Source organism: Castanea sativa, chromosome 5, assembly GCF_040712315.1.
Source record: "Castanea sativa cultivar Marrone di Chiusa Pesio chromosome 5, ASM4071231v1".
In the NCBI taxonomy this organism is placed as follows: domain Eukaryota; kingdom Viridiplantae; phylum Streptophyta; class Magnoliopsida; order Fagales; family Fagaceae; genus Castanea; species Castanea sativa.
This window is the reverse complement of record NC_134017.1, coordinates 32,500,672-32,525,873: the sequence shown is the minus strand read 5'-3', so window position 1 is coordinate 32,525,873 and position 25,202 is coordinate 32,500,672. Positions and strand designations below refer to the sequence as shown.

Sequence of the window (25,202 nt, the reverse complement as noted above, 5' to 3'; positions counted from 1 at the left end):
TAGACACCAACTCCAACAGACCTTCAGTGGCCAAAGGTACCACAACTAATGGCTCATCACCTCTCTCACAAGACCTCAACCTTTCATCACATTCCCACATCTCACTCTCTGATCCAGGAACCACGGACGAAGACTCTACTAGCCCCGCACCCTTATCTGCCCAACTAACCCTCTACCCTTCATTAGTAATAGAAGCATTACCTAGTACACACTATCCCTCCAAACTTGAGCCGATTGACATACAGTCTGGAGAACGATACAATGACAATGGGAGCACTAATTGCCTACCATCACGCAATTGTAAAATCCAGTCTTTGGAATTGCTCCAAGACTTATCCAAGTCTCCGACCAACTCCTTAATAGTGGGGCCAGGTAGATGAACTCCCTCAAAATCATAATCATAATTTGTAGTGACCAAACCTTCCGAACCCACAAAACCCTCTTCCCATCTTCCATTGCCACCTGAGAAGTCAATGACACCAACGCCGACACCATCGGGTCACTATAGGTTGTTCCCGATTCGCTGGATGCCTAGACCACCCCCACTGGCTTGACTGACATGGTGGAGGACTAAGTCTGATTTCTCAAACCACCAAAACCATCAACACCCATCACTTCCGGTGCAATAGTAGAGGACATCGTGGCCGAGGACACCACCGGCAACAACATCGACCCACTCGAGTCACCGATCGCCGATATCAGGTTGTGGGATGCATGGGCCACCACCTCTGGTCCTATCGGCACGATGGGTGTTGGAGCGAATCAGGTCGGGTTGTGCTGACCACCCTCACCTGTAGTGATTTCACTCCTACCTGAGCTCGGATTAGCTAAATAGTTCCAATGAGAAGTCTCCAGAACATTTGGGACACTAATAGAACTCTCTCCAGCCTTAAACTTACATGGGCTTGACAAACCCAAGCCCAAAGTATACTCTTTACTCCCCAAAAGACCCACTATTTTACTCAAAGTTACGTGGGCATTCTGATTGCATGGGCCCAGCCCCACTGTTTTATTCTGAACATTATTATTCTCCCTCGCTACCCAGTTGCCAGCTTGTTTACCACCCTTAACTCTATCCCAAGAGACCCGCCTCTTTCCAAACTCATTCACATCCACAATCAACCCTCTCCCTAACTAACGTGACTTCCTATTATCACACAACTTTCCAAACTTAACAATTTTTTAATTCGAATTAAACTTCAAAGGAATACTGAGCTTATTTCCTTCCAGGATTTTCTCCTTAATGATATTCTTACCATTAATACCACCCACTCCACCCTCACCACCTCCCACGGCTGCTTGGGGAAAACTTCCGACCTAAGTTTCAGAAACTACAACCTGTGTGCGAGAATGCCTATGACTATGCATTGTGATAATCAAGCAACAACTCACATTGCCTCCAATCCTTTGTTCCATGAGAGAACCAAGCATATTGCTCAATAGAAAGTAGAAGATGGTTTAATAGCTATTCCATATGCTACTACAAGAGTCCAAATTGTTGATTTGTTTACCAAAGCTTTATGTAAAATTTGTTTGAATTTATTATGTAACAAGCTAGGATTGTATGATATATACTCTCTAGCTTGAGGGGGACTGTTATGGGTATAATTTAGGGGCAATATAGTAAATCAATGTATTCCTTTAATATATATATATATATATCACATGTGAGGGTTAAAAGCCAAAGAAACCCGATACATGTTTCTTTCCACAACCTTGTAAGAGTAAGGGGTTCATGATTAGTGCATACTACCATCTCCTAGTTGGCCATAGTGATCAATTTTTCCCTTGGAAAAGCATTTGGAAGCAGAAGATCCCCTCCAAAGTGGCTTTCTTTGTTTGGACCGCAGCCTTGGGGAAATGTCTGACAACTGACAATTTAAGGAAAAGAAAGGTTTGCATTTTGGATTGGTGTTATATGTGCAAATGTAATAGTGAAAGTGTTGACCATCTTTGCCTTCATTGCCCGGTTGCTTTGGAGTTGTGGGATATGGTTTTTGGTTTATTTGGAGTTTGTTGGGTTATGCCAATGTCTGTTGTTGGGCTGCTTGCTTGCTGGCAAGATCATTTTGGTCGCCACCGTAATGGAGATATATGAAAGGTTGTTCCTCTTTGTTTGATGTTGTGTATCTGGAATGAGAGAAATAGTAGGTGTTTTAAAGACAATGAGCATTCCATGCCAGATCTCAAGCTTCTATTTTTCCGAACCTTACTTGATTGATTCTCTGTGTGGAGAAACCATTCTTTTTCTTCTATTTTAGATTTTCTTGACTTTTGTAATGTTCGTTTTTTATTTGTTCCCCATGTATACTTCTGTGTACTTGGGTGTCTCTCTTTTTGTTATCAATGAATCTTTAATTACTTATCAAAAAAAAAAAAAACACAAGCAACACCAATTAATTAGGGATAGACCTCTTTTCACAAGATTATCAATAGTAAGAATTCTACCCCAAACTACTGTCCATAAAAAGAAAGACACCCTTTTAGGTACCTTCATAGCCAAAATGCTCTTCTAAGGGAAAGAATCAAAACTCAGAAGGAGCACCAAAAAGACAATATTATAATAAGAGTGAACATCAAAAACACCGGACTGAGTTAACTTCCAAGTTGATATCATCTCCATCACCCTTTAGCGTATTGGAGTAAAGATGCTCAAAAAAAGAACATACTCCCTCCAACTCCCAGTCATGAAAGCTCGGAAAAATTGTAAATTCCAGTTCCTTCCCCTTCTAAAAAAGAAATAACCAATTCAAAAATCCAAGCTTCCTTAGACACAAAGCAAGCAAATAGATCAGGATAGAGATCCTTAAGAGGAATAGGCTCACTCCAAGGACCATGCCAAAAACGGATATGATGACTCTCCCCCACAACGTACTCCACCTGTCCAAAGAAAACCGTAGCACTTGCCCTAATATTCTTCCACATCCCTCAACCATGAGTCCCTCAAACATCACTAATACACCATCCTGTACTAGCCACTTCATATCTAGTTGCTATAACCTAACGTCATAGCCTGTTAACTTCCTTCCCGAAACGCCATAGCCACTTTCCAAGCAAGGATTAGTTAAGCAACCCAACCGAATCCCCAAAGCACCGACCTCCATCAATAAACAAACCTTATCCCATGTGACTAAAGGATATTTAAATACCTCCACAGAAGTCCCTCAAAGGAAAATCCTTTGAATCCTTACTAATCTAGCTACCATAGCATGAGGGATAGTGGACAAGGATATATAATAGGTAGGAAGGCTCGAGTGAGTACTCTTTAACAAAGTAAGTCTACTCCATTAGCCAAGTATAAACATAATGACTATCTTCAACAGAAGAAGATATTTAAAATGAATTTAATACACACCATCCAGCAAAAACAGACTGACTGAGAAAATAAAAAGCAGGCCTTCCCCTTATTCTTTCAAAGCTTCTAGTTATTCTATACCTACTTCTGCACCAAACATAAACCATCTCAATTCAAATCCCATGAAGCAACTTTAAACCTCACAACTTCTTCTTGAATCCATAGGGTATTCAGGTGCCCCTTTTGATGTTTTGGCAAGGCAAGTAATTTCAAAATCTACACATTATTGCAAAGAAGAAATTGATTGAATGACTGCACTTTCTTTGTTCTTACACTTCTTTGTCATCTAAGATGCACATGTGATGAGGAAAATCTCTTTTCACCCACCAAACAAAAAATTTATAGAAACCAAAAAAAAAAGTAGAAGTCTCAAATCCCTGATAGAGCAAGATATACTTCAAAGTGGAAATTATTGTAGTAAGATAAAAATGATAATCCATTCTGTGGGAACTAAAAGGACCTAAGTAAGTGTTTGGGTCTTGGGTTTTGTTGATGGGCGCTAGTTTGTTTTAGACTAAAAGCCTCCTAGAACTGTAGGTCGGCCCATGAGTCGAGAGTCCGAGGATTCGTCCGAGAACGAATATCTCCTCGGACAGACCCACGATGACCTTGGGATTCGCCAAAAAGATCAAGGAAGAGTTCCGGAAAAACCGTTGGTTAAGATGGAGAGTTAAGCACCCTCCAGACGCAACGGTGTGAGGGAAATATCTTAGAAAAAGGTTGTTACCTCCACATTAAAGACCTTGCACCTACCTCCCTGGCCGCATTAATGGGGGAGTGACCCCTAAATAGTAGAAGTCAGCCTTTTTGCTATAATTTAAAGACTTCCAGAGGGTGGTGGATGGGACAGGTGTCTAATAGGGTGATTTGTGTTACACGTGGATAAAGAGGGAAGAAGAAGTATTTAAAGAGGAAAGAGGGCAAAGAAAAAGAGGGAGACAAATATTAAGAACTGTGACCTTTGAGAGAAAAAAGAGAAATAATATTTAATTTGTCCTCGGCTTACGTCCGAGGAGGTTTATTTTGCCCCGTTTGTCTATTATTTGCAAATACTGTAATATTTTAGCCTGTTCATCAAGTTTCAAATATCACTAAACTAGATTGCGAGCCCACACTCTACAAATTTCATTGTTTAAGGCTCATTGGGCCTGAGCCCACGTGTGTTTTTGGGTCCAGGCGCAATTGTACACTTACACATTCCATATGAAATTCAAATTTACTTATCAAAAGAAAGATTTTCCAAACAATTCCAAGCCTAAAAATATAATTAGGAACCAAAATCAATGACTAATGTATGAGTTGAGATTCAAACTTTGAAAGATTGGGTTAGATGAAAACAAAGAGAAGACTAAACGAGGAGAGAGATTATAAAATACATTTAGGGTTTAATCATTTAGTCCATTCACTGTAGCATATATTTATATTAGAGTGATTACAAGAATACCCTTAAGCTAATTCAAAAATAACAAGCCAATTATAAAATAACCTCAGAACCACTATAGCTAACAGTAAACAGTATATAATTCAGTTAAAGAATAAGGGAAGGCATAATTAAGGCAATAACACCCCCTAAAAGTTTACCACATGAATATCATCTAACCAATTTGACAGAGACTCAAATTCACGAATTGTGTAGTATTAATTCAATTTTTCCATCATGCATACAACCTATCTATAGTATCTGCCATACACAAACATAATTATTTATTTTATTGCAAACTTCAGTAGTGCACTAATGCTATAGAGTGAGAAAAAAGATATATCTACCTCTCATCCTTTTGCTTCATCATTTTTTCAGTAGCACTCAAAATTAATTTAGATATCCATTTATTCACTGCACATGAAAATAATTCAAATAAAATTTATGTTCTTGAAAAAAATTCAAATGGCATTTCCTCCTCTCACAGGTGTGGTTGGAGGGTGAGATCATGAATTCAAAATCCATTGGATACGAGTTTAACATACCAATCAAAACAATAATTAAAAAAAATGGGACATTGCATATAAATACCTGGTATCAACAAGATGGTTATTGCAATTCCAGAGACAAAAGCAAATTTGACTTGCACATACAAAAGATACAAAGCCACTCCAATTTGCAAAGGCAAGCTGAAACAGTCATGAAACTAGAGTGTTTCAAAAAACTAACAAAAGATCATGGCATATATTAGCTCATAATTCAGATTCTTTTTTTTTGGGGGGGGGGGGGGAGTATTCATAACTCAAATTCTAAACAATAGACAAAAGTATAGCCATGAAAAGCATAAATTAGCTCATAATTCAGATTTTTTTTTGGGGGCGGGGGGAGGGGGAGGAGTATTCATAACTCAAATTCTAAACAATAGACAAAAGTATAGCCATGAAAAAACTATTCACATATTAATAGTTAACACTAACAGTTCAACCTTTGACTTTACGATCAGAATTATCATAAACAGAGACAAAATGGGATCACAAGCTGCGTTGACAGATAAAAAAAAGAATTCATATAATGACAAATCAAGAAATAAAAAGAAAAATATAAAACAAAACTTTCATATGGATATGTGCTGCATTGACTTATTTAAATGGCCAAAACAATGGGTTGTTCTAATACTCTCTGATATAGTGTCTAGTCATCATCATCACCTAATTCTACTTAAATATTTCATCGTAAAAAGAGAGAGAGAGAGAGAGAGAGACCAAAAATATTTACTTTAAATAGTGATCAAGAGCCATCACCTCCAAAAATCATGGAAACTGTTACACAGGTTGACAGTTCTATCCGCATCTATGGACATGAAAGTCTGAATTTCCCCCTCAGAAAATTTTGATCGCTCTGCTAGGTTGATGTGTAGACACTGTCAAAAAGTATAAAACTTCAAATAAATCAATTATGTGAGTTTTTTCCAAGCAAACTAAAGACCTATATCAATAGCTAGGAAGAAGAGGGATAGATGGGAATAATAGAAAAAAATTATCCACACACCAAAAAAATCAGTTTAAGACATCAACAGTGACAACATGCACACACCTTCCCCATAGATGTTTACAAATTGATGTTTACAAACTTTGAAGGGAACATAAAGAAGACATACTGATGTACGACAAATTAGGGATTTGTCTACGTTTTGTTGTGGTAAGGTTAGGGTTAGGAATGAAGAAGAATTAGAGAAAAAATAAGGGCTGTTTAAGGGCTGTGTAAACAGTACACGTGAACAGAAGAAAAGAAAGAGATGAGAGAAGAAGGAGAAAGAACCAACAAAGGCCAACGTGCCTATTGCTGAAAACACTAAATTTTATTAATCAACTCATTCTACTTCCATTGAATACATTGAGCAAAATACATATAAAGACTCTTACTTGGACTAGTAGTAATAAGATTCCTACTACTAATAGGACTACTAATAAAACTTAATAAATACTTAACTTGGACCCAAAGAAAATAAACTTAAGATACTTAGAATACCCTAGAATATCCTAGACTCAACTAAATTACCAAAATACCCTTAATTCGCAGGAATAGCGAAAATTACAGATTTGCCCCCAAATATAAAATCGACCATAATTAATAAAATAAAAACCTAAATCAAATACTGTTTTACCCCTAAAAGACTCAGACTATTAGAATGACATGACTTTCACCTCAACAGGACTTCACACAAGAACCCAATAAAATAATTCTTGAATAGGCGAATTTGCAAAGTTGTAGCATATTAATCTTCTATAACTTTGTGACATACCTTCTGGTAGATGACAGTCATAATACCAGACCGTAGCTTTAGCTTCAGCTTGGAAAGGTGGAAAGAGTATTGCGTATCAAAAAAGGATCTGCACAATTGAGACAAGCATTCAACAGATATTACTATTAGTAACTAAAAGGAGAAAACATATGTATGTTAGTTAAATTAATCCTAACATATAACATATTATTGATATGTATAGGTATACACTGAGTTTACTCTTTTTCCCCTAGCCTTATACCCATAAAACTTCCCCTCAAGCTTGAGAGTATATATCATACAATCCTAGCTTGTTACATAATAAACCCAAACAAGTTTTACATAATGCTTTGGTAAACATATTAGCAATTTGGACTCTTGTAGAAACATATGGAGTAGCAATTACACCATCTTCTCCTTTCCTCCAAGTAATATGATAACCTACTTTTATATGCTTGGTTCTCTCATGGAACACAAGATTGGAGACACAAGATTGGAGGCAAAATGAATTGTTGCTTAATTATCACAATGCATAGTCATAGGCATCTTTACAACAAATTTTAATTCCTCAAGTAAATGCTTAATCCACATAAGCTCGCATGATGCATGTCATGGCTCTATACTCAGCCTCTGCACCAAATCTCACTAAAACAGTTTGTTTCTTACTTTTCCAAGTAATCAAATTTCCTCCCAGAAAAGTGCAGTACCCATTAGTGGATTTTTGAAATGACAATGATCCTGTCCAATTAGCATCAATAAAGGCTTCTATCAGTAGGTAACCGTTAGCTTTATACAAAAGACCATGGCCTGAATGTGCTTTAATATACCTCACAATCCAAATAACAGCCTCCCAATTTGGAAGGCGAGGATCTTTCATGTACTGGCTCACAACACTAACTGCAAATAATATATCTGGACGAGTAATTATCAGATAATTTAGCTTACCAATATCTCTTAGGATTAGATAACAACTCCCCTTGATCTTCATACAATTTGACATTAGGATCTATAGGGGTCTCCACTGGTTTAGATCCTAACAAGCCAGTTTCTTCCATAATATCTAACACATACTTTCTTTGTGATAAACTGATGTCTTCTTTAGATTGTGCTACCTCAATACCCAAGAAATACCGAAGTGTGCCCAAATCCTTAGTTCGAAAGGAGTTTTGAAGGGAGTTTTAAAGGTATCTCTTCAAATCATCAACACCTTTCTTGTCATCACCGGGTATTATAATATCACAACATACACTATCAATAAAATCTTTCCTTTTGCAAAGGTAGGGGTGGCAAAATTGGACACAACCCGCAAACCCAACATGACACAACATAAAATTACCAAATTATGAGTTGAAGTTTAATGGGTTTGTTTCATATTCGAATTAACACGACTGACTCATTTAATAAAAGGATTGGAATAGTGTTCAACACATAACACTCATTTGACCCATCTGACCCATTTAATTAAATGACATTTTTACCGATATACTCTTTAAACTCTAGTTATATAAACTTATTAGTTATTGTGGTTTATTTTCTTTGATATATTGTAATTGATTATTTGTGATATTGGGATGTGTTTTAGTTTTGAATGATGATTTGTGATGCAATTACTCGTTAATTCTGAATTTTATATTAAAAATATTTATTTGTTTGTTTTTTCATAATTTTTTTTTTTTTTCCAAAATCTGATAAACAGGTTGACACGATTGACCCATTTAATAAATGAGTCATGTTAGGAGACTAGAACGTGGTGTTATTGCTACCATATGTTTCTATAGGAGCTAAAAATGTTAATCTATTTTTTTAACTGAAAAAACAAATAAATCCTAATTCCACTAGGAAAGAGAAAACAAAATAAAATATTAAACTATTTTCTTCTCACTTAACAAATCTGCATCACTGGGATTATATGAATATGTGCCAACTTGATAAGGAGTGTTATGAGCATTATATATGTGTGGGGAAACTAGTCATAATGTATTAGGAGACATTATATAAATAACATGTTTTGTGATAGAGTAATTAATTTTTAACCCTACACACTTCCTAAGTTAACAAGAAGGTTTTGCAATATACATGAAATGGTCAAACTTAGGTACAATTCATTGTGTTGTAGCTTGAGTTCCCTGATTCAATTCAACCATGGGGTTGCGTTAACCAATAAATCACATGCTTGAATTTAATTGTCCTTGAAAAGGGTAAAATACTATTTTCACAGCATTGGTCAATACAACCATGTGATTGATTTCAATTGGAGAACCTAAAGTACCTAAGGAACTGTACCTATGTTTTTCTCTAAATGAAATATATGGTTGTAAAGGTAAAAGAAACAACATGCGAGTCATTAAAAGAGATTTCAAAGGAAAACAATATAATATTTCTCACATTGTTGGTGTTGTGCAGAGAAGAATCATAATGCATTAAAATATTGTCTAAATGTAACATAGCTAATACGACTACCAAGAATAAAGATAATAGAGGCAGATCACACACTGATATTCGGTACTCCAGAATCAATCCAAAAACAAAAAAAAACAAAAAAAAAGAGCAAGGTTGATGCAGGAGGCAGTGAGAAGAGAAATTTATTATATTTTATTTTATGTATCAAGGGCAATTTTGTAATTTCCTATTATTCTGGAATGGGCTATGCTTATAGTCCATTGGGTTTTATTTTAGTTTTATTTAAGTTTAATTATTTAATTTGGGTTTAGTATTAAAGCCCAATAAGTCCAAGTCCAAGTCCAAGTCCAAGTCTTATTAGGGTTTTAAGAAATTATAGTATTTAAAGAGTTGTAGTATTTTCTATTGAGGTGGTGATTAATAATATTTTCAGATTTTAGAGCTATAACCTTGTTACAGTTTGTGTGATGCAGACTGCTCCTGGGTGTGATCCTAAGGAACCCTAGGAGTGATGCCAAGGAAAACTAGGAGTGATTCTTAGGAATTTATCTTTTATTTACTGTTCACAGTTACAGCACTGTTCACAGCCACCCAAACCTTGTTCTCCTTTGTTTCATTCCCAAACCCTACGAATCCTTCTCCCCTTGGGAAACCCTATTCTCCCTCTTATTTTCTAGCCTATTTCTCACCAAAACCTAACCCTAAACCCTCAAAACAGAAGTGCTACCAGATCTGCCCCAAGAGTTCTAAGTCAGATTTTGTTCTTCCCCCTTGTACTACGTCAAAGGCGTCCTGTAGAGGTAATTATTACCAGGTCCAGGTCCCCTATGGATGTTGATATTACCATTTCAACTGAATTTGACTTCAGAATTATTACTTGGCCATAATTGTAATGACTAAATTTTTCTTTTCCTAAAAATTTATTGTAGGACAAAATTAGTCTCTCTTCTAAATTGATAGTACCATTAACATTAATAATTAAGACTGGAAAGCACTACTAGGAAATGTGAGGCACAAGAAAAGGGAAAAAGAAAGGAAAATATCTAAAACCATCAGTAGAAGTCCAAGAGAGAGTTACTTAAGGACAGATGTCAGCCCCAAGGATATTGCAAGAACATAGCCATCTAAATGCCCAGAACCTGATATAAGAAAGTGTTAATAAAATCCATCACAATAAGTAACCTCTTCAAAAAATGATTACTAAGAAAAATTACTGAAACACTAAGTGCCTAAGGGATGCAAGAGTTCTTTGAAAACTTCTTTTTTCCATTTTCTAAAATATGCAATAACAGCATTGCTAACCAATGTATCAGCAGAACCAGTTGCAAACCAAACTGCTCATGTTAAAGCCCTTGCCCTTTTCTTAGTGATTATCAGTAACCTCATTCCTTAGTTTAGGAAGTGAATAACCCTCCAACAGACAAGTGGGCATTTTAAAGTGGAATTCACTCGGATTGAATTACTTTGCAAGCAGAATCTGTACAGCTAATCAAAAGATTTTGAAGAATTGGATCATGATAGAAAATCTACAATTCTTAGATTTTCAATGACTGAAGTGTGATTTAGATATAAGATGCAGTTGGGTGGAACAGATAACAATATCAATAAAGTGTTTACAGATAGTGGTAACAAATGAAATTAAGCTTCACTCTAAATTACAAATGAAATTAAGTTTCACCCCAGATAAAATTAATTTTCACTCAGATTGAATTATTTCACAAGAAGAATCTCAGAAAATACACAATTTTGACATTTTATTGATTTTCATTTGGAAGTGTGACTTAGATACGAGATGCAGTTGGGTGGAATACATAACAATACCATTAAAGCATACAGCATAATAACAAACAAAATTAAGTTTCTCCCAAAATTGCAAAGAAAATTTCTAGAAAAACAAGGGAAAAAAAATCATGCAACGATGCAGTGGATCCCATTATAACCACTTTTTCAACAACTGGTTACCTTTTTGGGCTTCTATTAATGAAATATCTACTTATCAAAAAATACATCTGGAAAATCACAGCTAAAAAAAAGTGACCATTTGCAGCAAAACCTTGTTGAAGAAATCGAATCAGCTTATTGAGAAGCAATGGTCCCGCAAAACCAATACAATCATTAAGCACCTTGCAATATTTCAATACAATTACGTTATTATTAAATTGAAATCTGTCGAAGAATAATAATTGAACAAATAAACAAACCAGAAAGAACAAAACTATATGCTACTATGTTATCTTCTAAAACATCGCAAAGAAAAACACAACAGGAATAAGAGGCAGGATCAAAATAGAAATTAAAATATCTATAAACTCTTTAATTTCATTTTCTTGTAAGTTTCAGCAAATGATAAGAAAACTTGCCCTCAGATAAATGAATACCTTTAACAATCCTAAGCGAACATATGGCCACCCATATGCATAACAGATTGCTCTAAACAATGAAGGATTAGAGCAATTTTTAATCTGCTGATCTTGCCAACAGGTTAACAATCTATTATGACAGGAAAGTGGATCCATATCAGCAGGTAGACGAAGCAAATCTTCAAAGTCAAGCTGCTTTGTCACACCATGATTCATCACAGAAGTGATAGATTTGAATGTCATAAGATCCCAATAGCTCTGCGAATTTCCCTTTCACAATCAAATTAAACATAAACATTTAGAATGAACTGGTCAACTTTGGGAAATGGAAAGAAAAAATTAATAATAAACAGCATCCGAAAGGATACTTATCATTTTGGACTGTAAGCCTTAATTTCTGACTTATGTGCAATAATTGCATAAGACAGAAATTGTACTTTCCATAATAAATTATTCCTCTAAAAGGTAAAGATAGACATTGTATGCTTCATTAAAAAATAAAATAAAAAAGCAGTTAACTGGAATTGTGGGTGACATCATTGTAACAGTTTATCGGTTAATAAATTATATGAAAGTTGTGGAGCACTGAAGAAACATATAAGCATTTCACAAATTGAACTTGTAGGACAAAAGAAGCTTATTATAGAGCTCTTCCACAAGCTGGACTTCTAGCTGTTAATGTTCGTCAAACCCACTATGCTTGGATGAGGCATGAATGTAAGTGACATGTCCTAACTATTTGTTACCTTCTGATAATTAAAAAGTCATGCTAATCTGGTTGAAATTAAATACCAGGATTCTTAGCTGCATTTTCTCATAATGAAATTAGATAAGAGTACTACCAAATTATAAACAGAAGAACAGAATGGGACAGAACCTTGAACTTTCAGAGTCATATTTCATTAACAATGGCACAAATTTTCTATTACAAAAAAAAAACTAGAAGAAAGAAGTAAAAATGAACTAAGATAATTCTTTGGCAATTGCTTTAATCAAGAATCTTTGTCATTTTATAGAAGTACAAGTCTAGTCATTCGTAATTGCATAATGTAAGCAAATAGAAAAAAAAACAAACAAACAAACAAACAAACAAACAAATGCAATACTACCCTCACCCCAAAGTAAACTAAAGTAACCAAAAAAAGGTTAAGAAACCAATGTTATGAATACCGTTCCGGACCCGTTTCAGTTTGTCTAGTGGAATGGAATATTTCGATATTAGGCTATTTCGGCGTACCATTTCATGGTGTTTCGGGTTGCCTAAAATAAATAAATAAATATATATATATATATATATATATATTCTTATACAACATAAAATTATCAATTCAAAGAAGTAAATAGCTAAAGGACAAAATTTAACTACAAAATTGGTTGTAGCTTAAGGCAACAAACTCACTCAATAAAATAAATATTACTATATATTTTGAAAATTTAACCGTTAAATTGTATGTTCTTTACGCTCTTAATACACATGTTAAATTTTGTGTCAATCGGATATTATTTACTATATCTATAAGCTTATATTTTACGCATAATTTTAAATTACAGAAACTTACAATTTAAAAAATTTATTGATGACATAACTATTGATCTTTAATTTTCTTGAAATTTTGCAAACATAGAGGATATAAGAAGAAGAAGATGTAATCCAATGCTGAATTGTCAAAATTCACCTCAAATAAAAAGATATTAAGTAATGTTGTAGCCTAAAGCTATAACTAATTTTGTATCCAAACTTTGTCTATAACTAAATATCAAATAATACATATAATTTAGTCTTAAGTCTTAACATAAAAATAATAACAATAATAAAAATAAAATGTATTACATATTTATTAATTTTTTTAGTTAAATAATAATACAAGTTAATGAAATAAATATTAAAAAAATGCTTGATTAACGGATCAGAATCATCATATTAGTTTTTTTTTAAATGTCAAGATAAAGCTAAACAACTAAATAGCATAAAGCATATTATTAGGATTGTTCTTCCCTCTTCTTTCTTTCTTTTTTTTCCCTGAATAACCCACTACATTCATCATCGAGATTGTGTGAAACATAAGCTACCTACAATGTGTGCAATACACATCCCAATAATATAATTAAAAAAATAGATAAAAGCTCTTGAAGTAATAAATTGTTGAATAAAAAACAATAAATTTGTCTAAATATCTTCCCCCATTTATTACCCTACCTACCCCACTACCCATTCTACACATCTCTGCCTCTCTCTCTTAACTCTTTCAAGTTCAAAGTCCTATGTCTCTCAAAACTTGAAGAACAATGGAGAACTGACCAGCTCTCCTTCTGCTTACTGCCTCTTTTTTGTTGCCAAATGCAGATAAGCATGTATTAAACTTGTTTTCCCCTTTCGTTTTCTCTCTATCTCACACAAGCACTCCCTCACATCACACCCATACCTCAAAACCTCTCTCTTTCTCTCTTTATATTTGGACCCATAACCTCAACTCATACCGGCCGAATCTTGTATTTCGGCCAAAATTGACCGAAACAGCCCGGAACACCCGAAACTCACCGGAACAGGCCGAAATTTGATCAGAGGTGGAACAGGGGGACTATTATTCCGGTTTGTATGCCAGTATGAAATTTTCCGGCCATTCCGGCCGGAATGGAACAAAATTAATAACAATGAAGGAAACATATAAAAAGTTAGGAAGATATTTGTAGGCAACACAAAAGGAACTTGTTAAAAAATGTTTAAGAAAAGCCTTAAAAGGCAACATAAACATGCAACATAATAAAATTGTTAAAAACAAGTTTCCCATGAATTTCCTAAAGGATTACAGTCAAAGTTCTCCCATATGCCTTAGTGTGCTTCTTGAAGTGTTGGCTAGTTATTTTCAAATAGACATCCATATTCATTTTGAAAAAATGTTTGCAAGGAAACACATTTTCATCCTAAGACTATTTTCTTTGATAACCCATGCCCAGATATTAAGTTTAAAAGGTAAAAAATTGAAATTAAAACTTCGGGACTGGGCGTACATAGGAGTATCTTTCAAAATGTGCATTCCCAATTAATAATTACAGATCGCTTCTTACCTTGGCTGAAAATTATCACCAAATATACTCAAAAAAGGCTAAAGAATATAAGCAATTAAATAATGCAAACAAAAATAAAAAGAAATCTCTCAGAGATAAAATATGAAGACGGAAAAATACTTACAGAATCCCTATGACAACCTTCCTCTAGGTCCTTGTCAGTGGAAAGAAGTGACTCTTCTATTGAACTATAATTTGGGCAAGAGATAGTGTTGTCAATGGATCTCAAAAATATGGAAACAATAAGGATCAAGTGTTACATCTATATGCTTAAACTACAAATTGATAGTCCAATGGGTAAATGATGCTTGCTGTAATGACATTACCAATTATACACACAAGAATTGGAAAACTGACACACATATATTCTTGAACTTAGAGCAAATAAGACAAGGAATAGAAAGTGACAGGCAACGCCTAATGCATTTTGCTGTAAAAATGTGGAGCTCAATGAGAGAGAGAGAAAGCACACGGTTAATAAACTTCTATAAATCACTATATGGTAGATTTCGCAGTGTGCCATTTTTTTTTTTTTATAAGTAAGAATGTTATATATACGAAAGGCTACTCTATGCATGAAAAACATAGAGCAAACCCAGAAAATACAAGAAGAAAAAGACTGAAAAAACAAAAAAGAAAACCAAACAACAGAATAATTACAAGAGAGAAAGAGAGCTAAGAAAATAGGGGAGAGAATCACTAGTCGTGAGTCCCCAAGCCCGAGACCAATCAAAAAGACTCCCACTAAAAGAGTCAATCATCTGAACACCGGAACTATCCAAATCCTCAAAAGTCCTCCGATTCCGTTCCTTCCAAATACACCATAGGATGCACAATGGAACTAAGTTCCAAACTTGAGACGAATGCTTCCCCAACCAATTCCACCAACCAAAAAGCAAATCTAGGATCGATCCAGGCATAACCCAAGACAAACCAAAAATTTTTAAGACAAAACTCCACAACTGATAAGCCATCTCACAATGAAGAAGTAATTGATCTACCGTCTCTCCACAATGCCGGCACATAATGCACCAGTCTACAAAATTCAATCCCCTTAATCTCCTCAAATTATCGCCCGTAAGAATCTTATTCCAAGCCACACACCAAACAAAAAAAGAGACTCGCCTAAGGGCCTAAACTTTCCATATTCCTTTCCAAGGAAAGACAATTGAGGAAGAATCCCGCAATTTGTTATAATAAGACCGGATGTCAAACTCCCCATTAGGCTTCAACTTCCATCTCATCCAGTCTCTAACATCCATTGGAGGAGTATTAGCTCCCAATATACAAAGAAAATGCAGCCCTTCATCCATCTCCCAATCATTAAATTCTCAAATAAAACAAACATCCCAAATTCTGCTATCCTCCGTCCCCTGCCTTGACAAAGAAGCTTCTACAGATGCCTCCTTATCAATGGCAATACCATACAACCTTGGGAAAGCCACTTGAAAAGGTTGATCCCCATACCACCCATCCTGCCAAAATTTCACTCTATTCCCCAACCCAACGACAAACTGACAGTTCTTGCTAAAAACCTCTCATCCCATGCGAATACCTCTCCACAAACCACACCCATGAACTTCCCTACCTAGCTTTGAGGTCCATCCCCCCCATTCTTCCCCATATTTTGACGCCTAGGAACCCATTTAGAGCTCCTTAAACCCCCTTTAATCACCCCAGAATTTTGATAGGCCCGTGACCCACTAGAAGGACCCACCACGTGCTCCCTCTGATTCCTATTTACCCGTATAGAATTCTTCAGACCTCCTTTATTAGATTTCCAAACAACACGCCTTATTCCTTCCCCATTCACCTCTACTATCAAGCCTCCTCCTGTCCAGTCAGCTTTCATCGATTCACGCTCTTTTCCATAAGCATGTTTATTCCGATTTGAATTGAAATTCAACAGAGATCTCTTATAATTTCCTACCATATTTGTCTCTCCAAATTCAAATTCCTCATTAATGCTCCAGGAACCCACATCGCCTCCTCCAAGGTTCGTCTGACCTGAAAAGTTCGCCGGCATTTCGCACAACATCCTCCACTCAATAACTGGGTTCTGCTTCTTCCCCTTATTATTCTCTAAAAGCAAATTCCCTTTATCAAGGGTGCTGAGCAGGTTTGGTTGATTCCTGCCCCTGACCTGCACCTGATGCCCACGCACCGTATCGACAAAGGTTTTGAAAGGTAGAACCCCTGAGCTAACCTTATGATGTTGAGCTACAAATTTCCCAGACCCACCATTCACATAGTTTTCAGGTTCCAACATCTTCCTTAATTCTAACCCAAAAGCCCTCCATCCATTCTTTGCTCTGCCTTCTGGAATAATAATGGACCTCCTAGACTCGCCAACTTTAAACTCAATCAGTAGTAGGAACAAGCCAAAAGAGTTAGAGCTCCGTTGGAGGGTGTAAGCTAAATCGCCTTCCCTGAACGAATAAAAAAACTTCGGACTGATCCCAACAACAATCTATTCTATACTCCTCATTAGCCATTGTGCCACAATCTTACCCATGAAGACCGACTTCATGAAGTACCTTCTCCACTCAAAAATTCTTAAGAAAAATATCGTCCCCCTTCCTCTACCTCCAGTTGAAAAAATTTGGACTCGATAAAAAAATTGCGTACACCACCCATAATGGAGAAGAGATTCCGATAATATAGAAAAGAAATAGTATTGAGAGAGATCAGAGAGTAAAAACCTCAATTTTGTGACTAATCCGAGGTAGCCAGGCCTCAAATTTTTCAGTACATTAGGTTTCTTCAAAAACATTTATCAATAGATAATACTGTAAGCGGCTTCGTATTCTCTTCTCCGGCTTATCCAAGCTCGTATCCCTCAGGGTAGTAGGAGAGACATCCTTTATTGGAGGCTTAAAGGGGATGGTATGTTTGATGCTCGGTCTTATTACCTCGCGATCCAGGGTGCATCGGATTCTTGGCTTCCTTGGAAGGGGGTTTGGAAACCTAAGATCCCTAAGCGGGTGGCGTTCTTTCTGTGGTCTGCTGCTCATAGCCGGATTCTCACCCTGGATAACCTCATGCTTAAGGGTAGGCCTTTGGTTAATAGGTGTTGTTTGTGTTGCATGGATGGGGAGTCGGTTAACCACCTTCTCCTGCACTGTCCTGTTACCCACTCTCTATGGTCTTCGATGCTTCAGGCCTTTGGGACTCCTTGGGTTATGCCAGGATCGGTGGCGGATTTGATCTCTTGCTGGCATCAGTGGCATGGAAAGGATAAGTCGGACATTTGGAATTTGATTCCAGGGTGCTTAATGTGGACTGTGTGGTTGGAGCGGAATCGCCGTTCCTTTGAGGACAAAGAGAAGACCTTGTTTGAGCTAAATCTTTTATGCCAGCGTAGTCTATTAGAGTGGTCTCGGTGTTGGGGGTTTACTAATTGTTCTTCTCTCTCTGTGTTTATGTCCTCTCTTAGCTTTGTTCCCTAGTAGCTTTTCTCATTCTCTGGTTGTTCATCATCATGAACTTCTTGTATGACTTTCTTTATCTCATTTATATAAGCTTTCTGATTACTTATCAAAAAAAAATAGATAATACTGTAATAATCTATAATCTATTCATATCTGCAGTGTGCCATAGTTGTCAATATCAAACGATATGCAATACTGATGCAGGATCTTTAAGAAATTCAGCACTATACTAGATTTCTTGAAGAATTCTTGAATAAGGATTGATGTTTAAGAGTTTATATTAGAAAAGAATGACTATTATTGGCTGTTTTGGGGCTGAAACAGGGGATAAACAGAAATAACATAAGCAAAACACTAGGCGGCAAGTCAATGTCCTCCTCCCACTGGGTTTTGCGCCGATGACTCACCGGCGTTACTGGAGAAGGTGGGTTGTCTTGCGGAGAACTCGGCAGAGGCGGAATGCCTTTTTTCTGTGGGGACTCGAGCCGACGAGCTTTCGATCACAATGGGTAAGGCAGTTTTAGAGGGTGACAGGGCATTAAAGCATACGGTTTTCTGGTATAGCTCTGACAGGAATAGTATTTTGGGCTCAAATAGGTTGTCGGGTGGGCTGATTTCTGAAGATTTGAGGTTGGTGACTCTCGATTTTGTGCCGCGACTGGTTGGACCTCCTTTCCCAGATCTTTTTCTGGAGTTTCTGCGTGCTGGGTCAATGGGTTTTGGAATTTCAGGTAAGGAGGCAAATTTCTCTTCTAGTATCATGCTTGTGGAGGATGCAGCTAATTTTTTTGTGGGCTCTGGTGAAGCAGAATTTTCAGATTGTTTACCTTTACAAATTATTGCTCCGAGTGCGTCGACAACTTCGGCGGAGTTGGAGGAGGTCACTCAGGTCTTGAGTATTGAGGCTAAATTTGATGTCTCTGGGTGGGTGAAACAAAGAATTCCGGGTTTCAGTAAATTGGTTGGGTTATCAACGATCCGACATGAGAAGTTGTGCATTGCTCTCTTACAAAGGCTCGAAACTAAGATGGAGGCAGCCAATGTGTTACACCGGAAAGTAACAAGCAGCCAAAAAGTGGCTAAGTCCAAACACAAGGGGCGTAGAGAGCTGCAAAACTTGATCTCTTCGGTAAATTATGATGGGAGATAGAGGTTTGGTTTTGTGCTGGTGTAAGTAGGTGGGGATATTTTTGTGGTAATGAAGATAAAAATGATTTCGTGGAATGTTCGAGGTGTAAATGATCCTCTGAAATGACTTGTGGTGAAGAATTTGTTGCGCGAATGGAAGTGTGATGTTGTTTGCTTGCAAGAGACAAAAATTGCTAGCATGAATAGACAGCTGGTTTGTAGTTTGTGTCCATATGTGGATTGGGCTGTTTTGGAGGCTGACCGGAATGCTGGTGGTATTTTGATTATGTGGGATAAAAGGGTCTTGGATAAGATGGAAGTTATGGTTGGTACATTCTCAGTTTCAATAAAGTGGCAAGGGGTGGGGGACAGTTTTATATGGGCATGTTCAGGGGTTTATGGCCCAAATGAGAATAACAAGAGGGGTTACATGTGGGATGAGTTGGTGGGTATTCAACAATATTGGAGGGTACCGTGGTGCTGCTTGGGGGATTTTAATATTGTTCGCTTTCCTAGTGAGCGTAGGGTGCAACAAGTTTGACCCTGGCTATGGAAAAATTCTCTGAATTTATTGAGGATCTTAACTTGATTGATTTGCCTTTGGAAGGAGGTAGCTATACATGGTCAAGTGGTACTGATCAACCAGCGATATCTAGGATTGATAGAGCTTTGGTCACCCCAGACTGGGAGAATCATTTCCTAGATGTTATTCAAAGGATTCTACCTCGTCCTATCTCAGATCACAGTCCTATTCTCTTGGAGGCAGGGGGAATGGCAAGGGGGAAAAGTCCGTTCAGATTTGAAAATATGCAGTTGAAGACGGAGGGGTTTGTGGTGTGTCACCGCACAAAGAGCCTTATCACTATATTCTGAACTAACAAGACCACAAAAGAGCCTTTATATAGAGGCTTTCCTAGTAGGACTTGGACTCTAAATAAAGGACTCTAAACATAAAATAAGACTCATGGGCATTTGGAACAGCCAAAAACAGCCCATTCCAGATTTCTGAAAATTACCAAATTGCCCTTATTCTAATAGAACTTAATTAAACCCTGACCAGCAGCTTCTCAACCTAAAAAACTCAATACTAATAACTAAAATGACCTATAAAAGGTGCTAAGAAGGTCCGACATCAAAACTAGACCACAATTCTTGAATATTTGTATATTTAATCTTCTTTTTCCTTGAGCTCTTTCTTGTCCTCATCAGATACATATCATACAATATGTATCGTATCATGTACAAAAAGTTGCGTATCATAAGTGTTCATGAATCGTATAATACATAAGTGCATATCATATCGTAAAATCATACGTATCGTACAATACATAAAAATGTGGGTTTAAAATGAGTTTTTTGTTAAATATTTTGTTTTTATTTGAGTCCATCAAGTTATTAGACTTGTTTTTTATCAAAAAATTATAGGACTACTTGATTGAACCTAATAAAATAACATGTTCATGAGTTTGTTTTCCCCCTTTCTCTTTCTCCTACAAAATTTGGATTACACACTTTGACGCTACTTTCATATTTGAAAATATATATATATACACACACACAGACAATGAATAAAGTATTAAATGAGAATATAATTATTTTTATTTTTGTTATTATTGTTACAAGCCTATAAGAAACTAAAATGTGAAGAAGAAATATAAAGAAAAATCATTAAAATAAAAAGGAACTATAAGACATACTAAATGTTGATGATGAAAAAGAAAATGTCAATAAAGAAATAATTTTGCAAGATGATGAACATGGTGATAACATTGACTTAAATGGAGTTGATTAGGCAAGATAATGAATATGATGAAGTATTATTTTGGCTCATTTGTTAAATATTATCACTTTTGAGATTTTAATTAATTTGAATGTGTATGTTATAAACATGTGTTAATTTCAATTAATTGGTTAGAGTTGCTATATTTTATTACATAAGTGATGATTAAATTAGTCCTCATTTGACAACTATGTCACGTGGTAGTTTGAAATCTACATTTTTTATTGAAACAAATCCCTTAAAGGTCTTCAAACTTCTCTTTAATCCAACTAAAATTTTGGAAGAGCAGAGGTTATAGCCTATAAATTAGGGTATTCACCAAAAGACTCAGTACACGGTAAGCCTCTATTTTTTATGAATATCTACCATTCGACATGGACAATGCATAAACATACATCTTACGCCTCATTTAATAATTTTCATCAACGATTCTGAACTACAGTTAGGACAAAACAATATACCCTTGATAATTACACATTGCCTTGCAATCACAGCCCATGACAAAATTATATGCCAAAATTGGTAATCTGCCATGTTACTAGAGGAAAAGTACTTATCAAAAAAAAAACAAAAAAAAAAAAGAGGAAAAGTTGAATAGTGTAGGCAAGCACACAAGAAAATTCTGATGGCACCAATTGAGCTGTAACATGCTTAAAAACTGCAGAATGAAAGCACACGCCTGCCCCCAACCAGGGGATTGTGGGGGTCAAGGCTGCTGACCTCACCATCCAGCTAAGTGATACTAATTATGAGGAGAGAAAGAAATAATCTCTAGGGAAAACTTCTTTTCTATTTCTTTTTGGGGTTGGATAGGAAGCAAATGGAAACCAAACTCTTCATATTGGAAAGAGAATTGTATAATCCACTCTATTTAATACTGTTCTAAGTCATAATCTTGCTTTCATTCATAACTGGGTCTTTTACAAAAACTATCCACATATATATGGTTTTTTCCCAGCCAACAAAAAAAAAAGTTTTTTTCTCCTAAGATAATGTTCTAGATGTAATTAGGATCCACAAAAAAGAGAGACAAGAAGAGAATGATTAAACAGATATACCTGCTTCTGGAAGATGTCTGCTTTATCCTGATAATATTAACGGATATGCCAAACATGATATCCAACAAAACAACAATGCTCTCTTTAAGACATCTCAAAATCTGTCAAATGAAACTTGTAATGAATTGTGATTCCATATACCAGAAAGATTCAGATGTCAAATAGTTTTACAGTACCTAAGCAAATAACTTCAAGGAGTTGAAAAAACTTCAAAGGGGCATTAAGATGAATGATTTCAATCACAACATAAATGGCTTTCGGGTAAAAGGTACCATCTTTCAAATACTCCAAGATTGTATATAAGTTTGTTATTACAATAAGACCTTAAAAGTTTAAACATTAAATGTTTGTTGCTAGAACATACAAGGAAAGCTTTTCATCAAAGAATAGCTCCAAAAAGAACTTTGAGCCTTAAAATTACAAAGAAAAAGTTTCTTAGTTTTTCTTTGTCACGGGCACCAGAAACAACAGTTAAACCAAAATCCTAAAAACAAATGCTTCCATAAGGTTGAGGGTAGATGGTGCAAAGATGTAAACATAAGTAATGATAAACTAGTGAAATCCATCGATGTTGATTTAGATGGAGCCACATTAATTTGTTATTAACTTAGTCACTGTCTTCCAGACATATTCATTTTAATATGTCCCTCGAAAGAGTTGCTTTTAATATTGAGAAAATTGGGAAGCATTGTTTCTCAATTCCCATGTTATTGTTAAGAAAACCCACATCAATTGGTTTTAGAACTTCATGAGGGACTCATGTACTATTTTGGCCTCTCAACCTACTAGCTTAAGCTTTTGGGTTGGATGCTCTAAAGAATAAACATTATAGCAATGGGTTGGATGCTCTAAATGTTATTGCAATTTATTGATCCTTTTCTATCTTCTTTCTAGGGTATAAATGCTTGGTCCCTCTATGTTTGGGTGAGTTGCAACTCCTAAAATTTCAATTTGATCCATGATATTTCTACTTGTTGTCAATGTAATCATTCCTTCGAGGGATGGCAACAAGATGAGACAAGAACGGATCATGAGTGCCCCAACCCTATCCCGCAAACGAGCTACCTTGCCCCATACCCATCCTGCAAGGCCTCACCCTATCCTGCATCACCCCGGCCCACACATAATTTAGAAATTAATATATTAACAAATTAAAAAAAAATTAAAAACACTAATATATATATAAGGTTATTTAGTATATATAATAAGGGCCAGAAAAATCAGTCCCTACCCCACCTTGCAGATTTAGAAAAGGATGGACAAACACTTCATTTGGGGTTCGTACCCATGTTGTAACAGTGTCCCATCTGCCATATCATGTTATAATTTTTCAAAAATTGTTCATGTCGCCATATTGTACCCGTGCTTGCACTTGTGTTCATATCCGTGTCCGTGCATCCTAGATTCTAGGAGGGAGGGAATTTCATCTCATCCCAACTCCATTCCCTCTTCGAGACGGAAAAATTTTGCGCAAGACAAATCAAGTTGGAAGGGTGAGACAGGGTCATTAAAATCTATTCCTACCCCTACTTGGTAGATTGAGGCAAAAATTTCACCCCATCCCACCCTGTTCCCTCTTTTGAGACACATCAGGTCAAGGCAGGGTGGGTGAAACAGTTTTTTTTTTTTTAATAAATTGTAGCGGGTGAAACTGTTATCACTAATTCCGTCCACTTTAGCTAACCATGTCCCAATTAAATGCCACATGGCATGAACATCATAGTAAAACTAGCCACATGATTATGTATGATGGTCAGAGAATAATTTAAGTAATAATATTGTTTAAGTGGTAAGTAAGGGCGCAACCCAAGTACACAGGAAGTATACATGAGATAAACCTAGGAAATATTATCAAAACTAAACAAAGAAGTAACTCATGCAAATTAGAGAAGAATGACCACTCAAGCCAACCATCCAATCAAACATAGCTCTTAAAAAAAGTATGGGTGAGATGAGGCAGGCAAAATCTTTCCCTACCCCACCCTGTAGTTCAAGGTAAAAATTTCACCCCATTCCTTCAAGACTACAGATCAGGTCAAGGTAGGGCGGGTTTAATTGACATCCCTAATTCCTTCCACTTCCGTTAAACCTACCCCAAACAAATGCCATGTAGCATGCACTTGATGGTAAACTAGCCACATGATTATGTCAAATGGTCCTAGAATATCTTTTATAAATAGGAATATTGTTAAAGAAGTTGTTGGAGAGAATTTGGAATTGATATGAGAAAGACAATAGTTCCTGTTCGACAAGGAATCCTCGGTAACCAAAAAAGTGTCTCCAAGGCAGTCACGGTGGCAGTGGAGAAACCATGGAAGAAAGGTGGTGAAGTAGGAAATAAAGGAAAGGGGAAAATCTCAGAAATTTCAAACAATACGATTTCCGGTGATCATGCGCCCCTTGAAGGCAATTCTGAGAAGGTGAAGGCTCAATTTAGGGCAGATGTTACGTCTGTCATTAGTGGTATTGTGAGTAGTGGAATCAAAGATATGCGGACTTTGGATATTTATTTGCATGTTGAGCGTGGGAAGGAAGGCAATTGGGGCGTGATTTCATCTAAAGTCGGTGAGGTGGATTTGAACTCTATTAAACTTACTGGGACAAAGCCAGCTATTACAGTACTGCCTAAATACAATGGGCTGAAGTCCAAATTGTCTTCACTGCCTAAAGACATTGGACCGAAGCCCAATCTTGCTGTTTGGAAGCCTAGTGGTGTGAAACAAAATGGGCCTGCCTTTAAGCCCAAAACCCAGCAACTAAACTCTGATAAAAGACCAGAGGCGTGTCTGTAAAAAGTTCCAACCTAGTCAAGTGTCTCAGGTATCGCTCCAACGCAGCTTACAACTAAAGTTTCGGCTCCAGTCTCTCCAATTGTTGGTGATTCTTCTTCAGGTCTGCTTCAGGCAAGTGTTAGCAAGGCTGT

The 25,202-nt window shown here is 36.3% G+C and overlaps 1 protein-coding gene across 2 annotated transcripts in view; it reads right to left on the bottom strand.

Annotated features, from left to right (window-relative positions):
* The window catches only part of LOC142635959 (ABC transporter C family member 13), a 72,745-nt gene that overhangs the window by 42,456 nt on the left and 5,087 nt on the right, over window positions 1-25,202 (bottom strand). For both annotated transcript variants that reach the window (XM_075810008.1, XM_075810007.1), the window contains exons 6-14: window positions 22,280-22,380; window positions 15,007-15,070; window positions 11,835-12,086; window positions 11,510-11,579; window positions 10,535-10,595; window positions 7,078-7,165; window positions 6,077-6,195; window positions 5,367-5,464; window positions 5,123-5,189 (exon numbers count right to left, since the gene is read on the bottom strand). In XM_075810008.1, coding sequence (XP_075666123.1) covers window positions 5,123-5,189; window positions 5,367-5,464; window positions 6,077-6,195; window positions 7,078-7,165; window positions 10,535-10,595; window positions 11,510-11,579; window positions 11,835-12,086; window positions 15,007-15,070; window positions 22,280-22,380 — 920 coding nt within the window. The remainder of the gene's footprint in view (window positions 1-5,122; window positions 5,190-5,366; window positions 5,465-6,076; window positions 6,196-7,077; window positions 7,166-10,534; window positions 10,596-11,509; window positions 11,580-11,834; window positions 12,087-15,006; window positions 15,071-22,279; window positions 22,381-25,202) is intronic.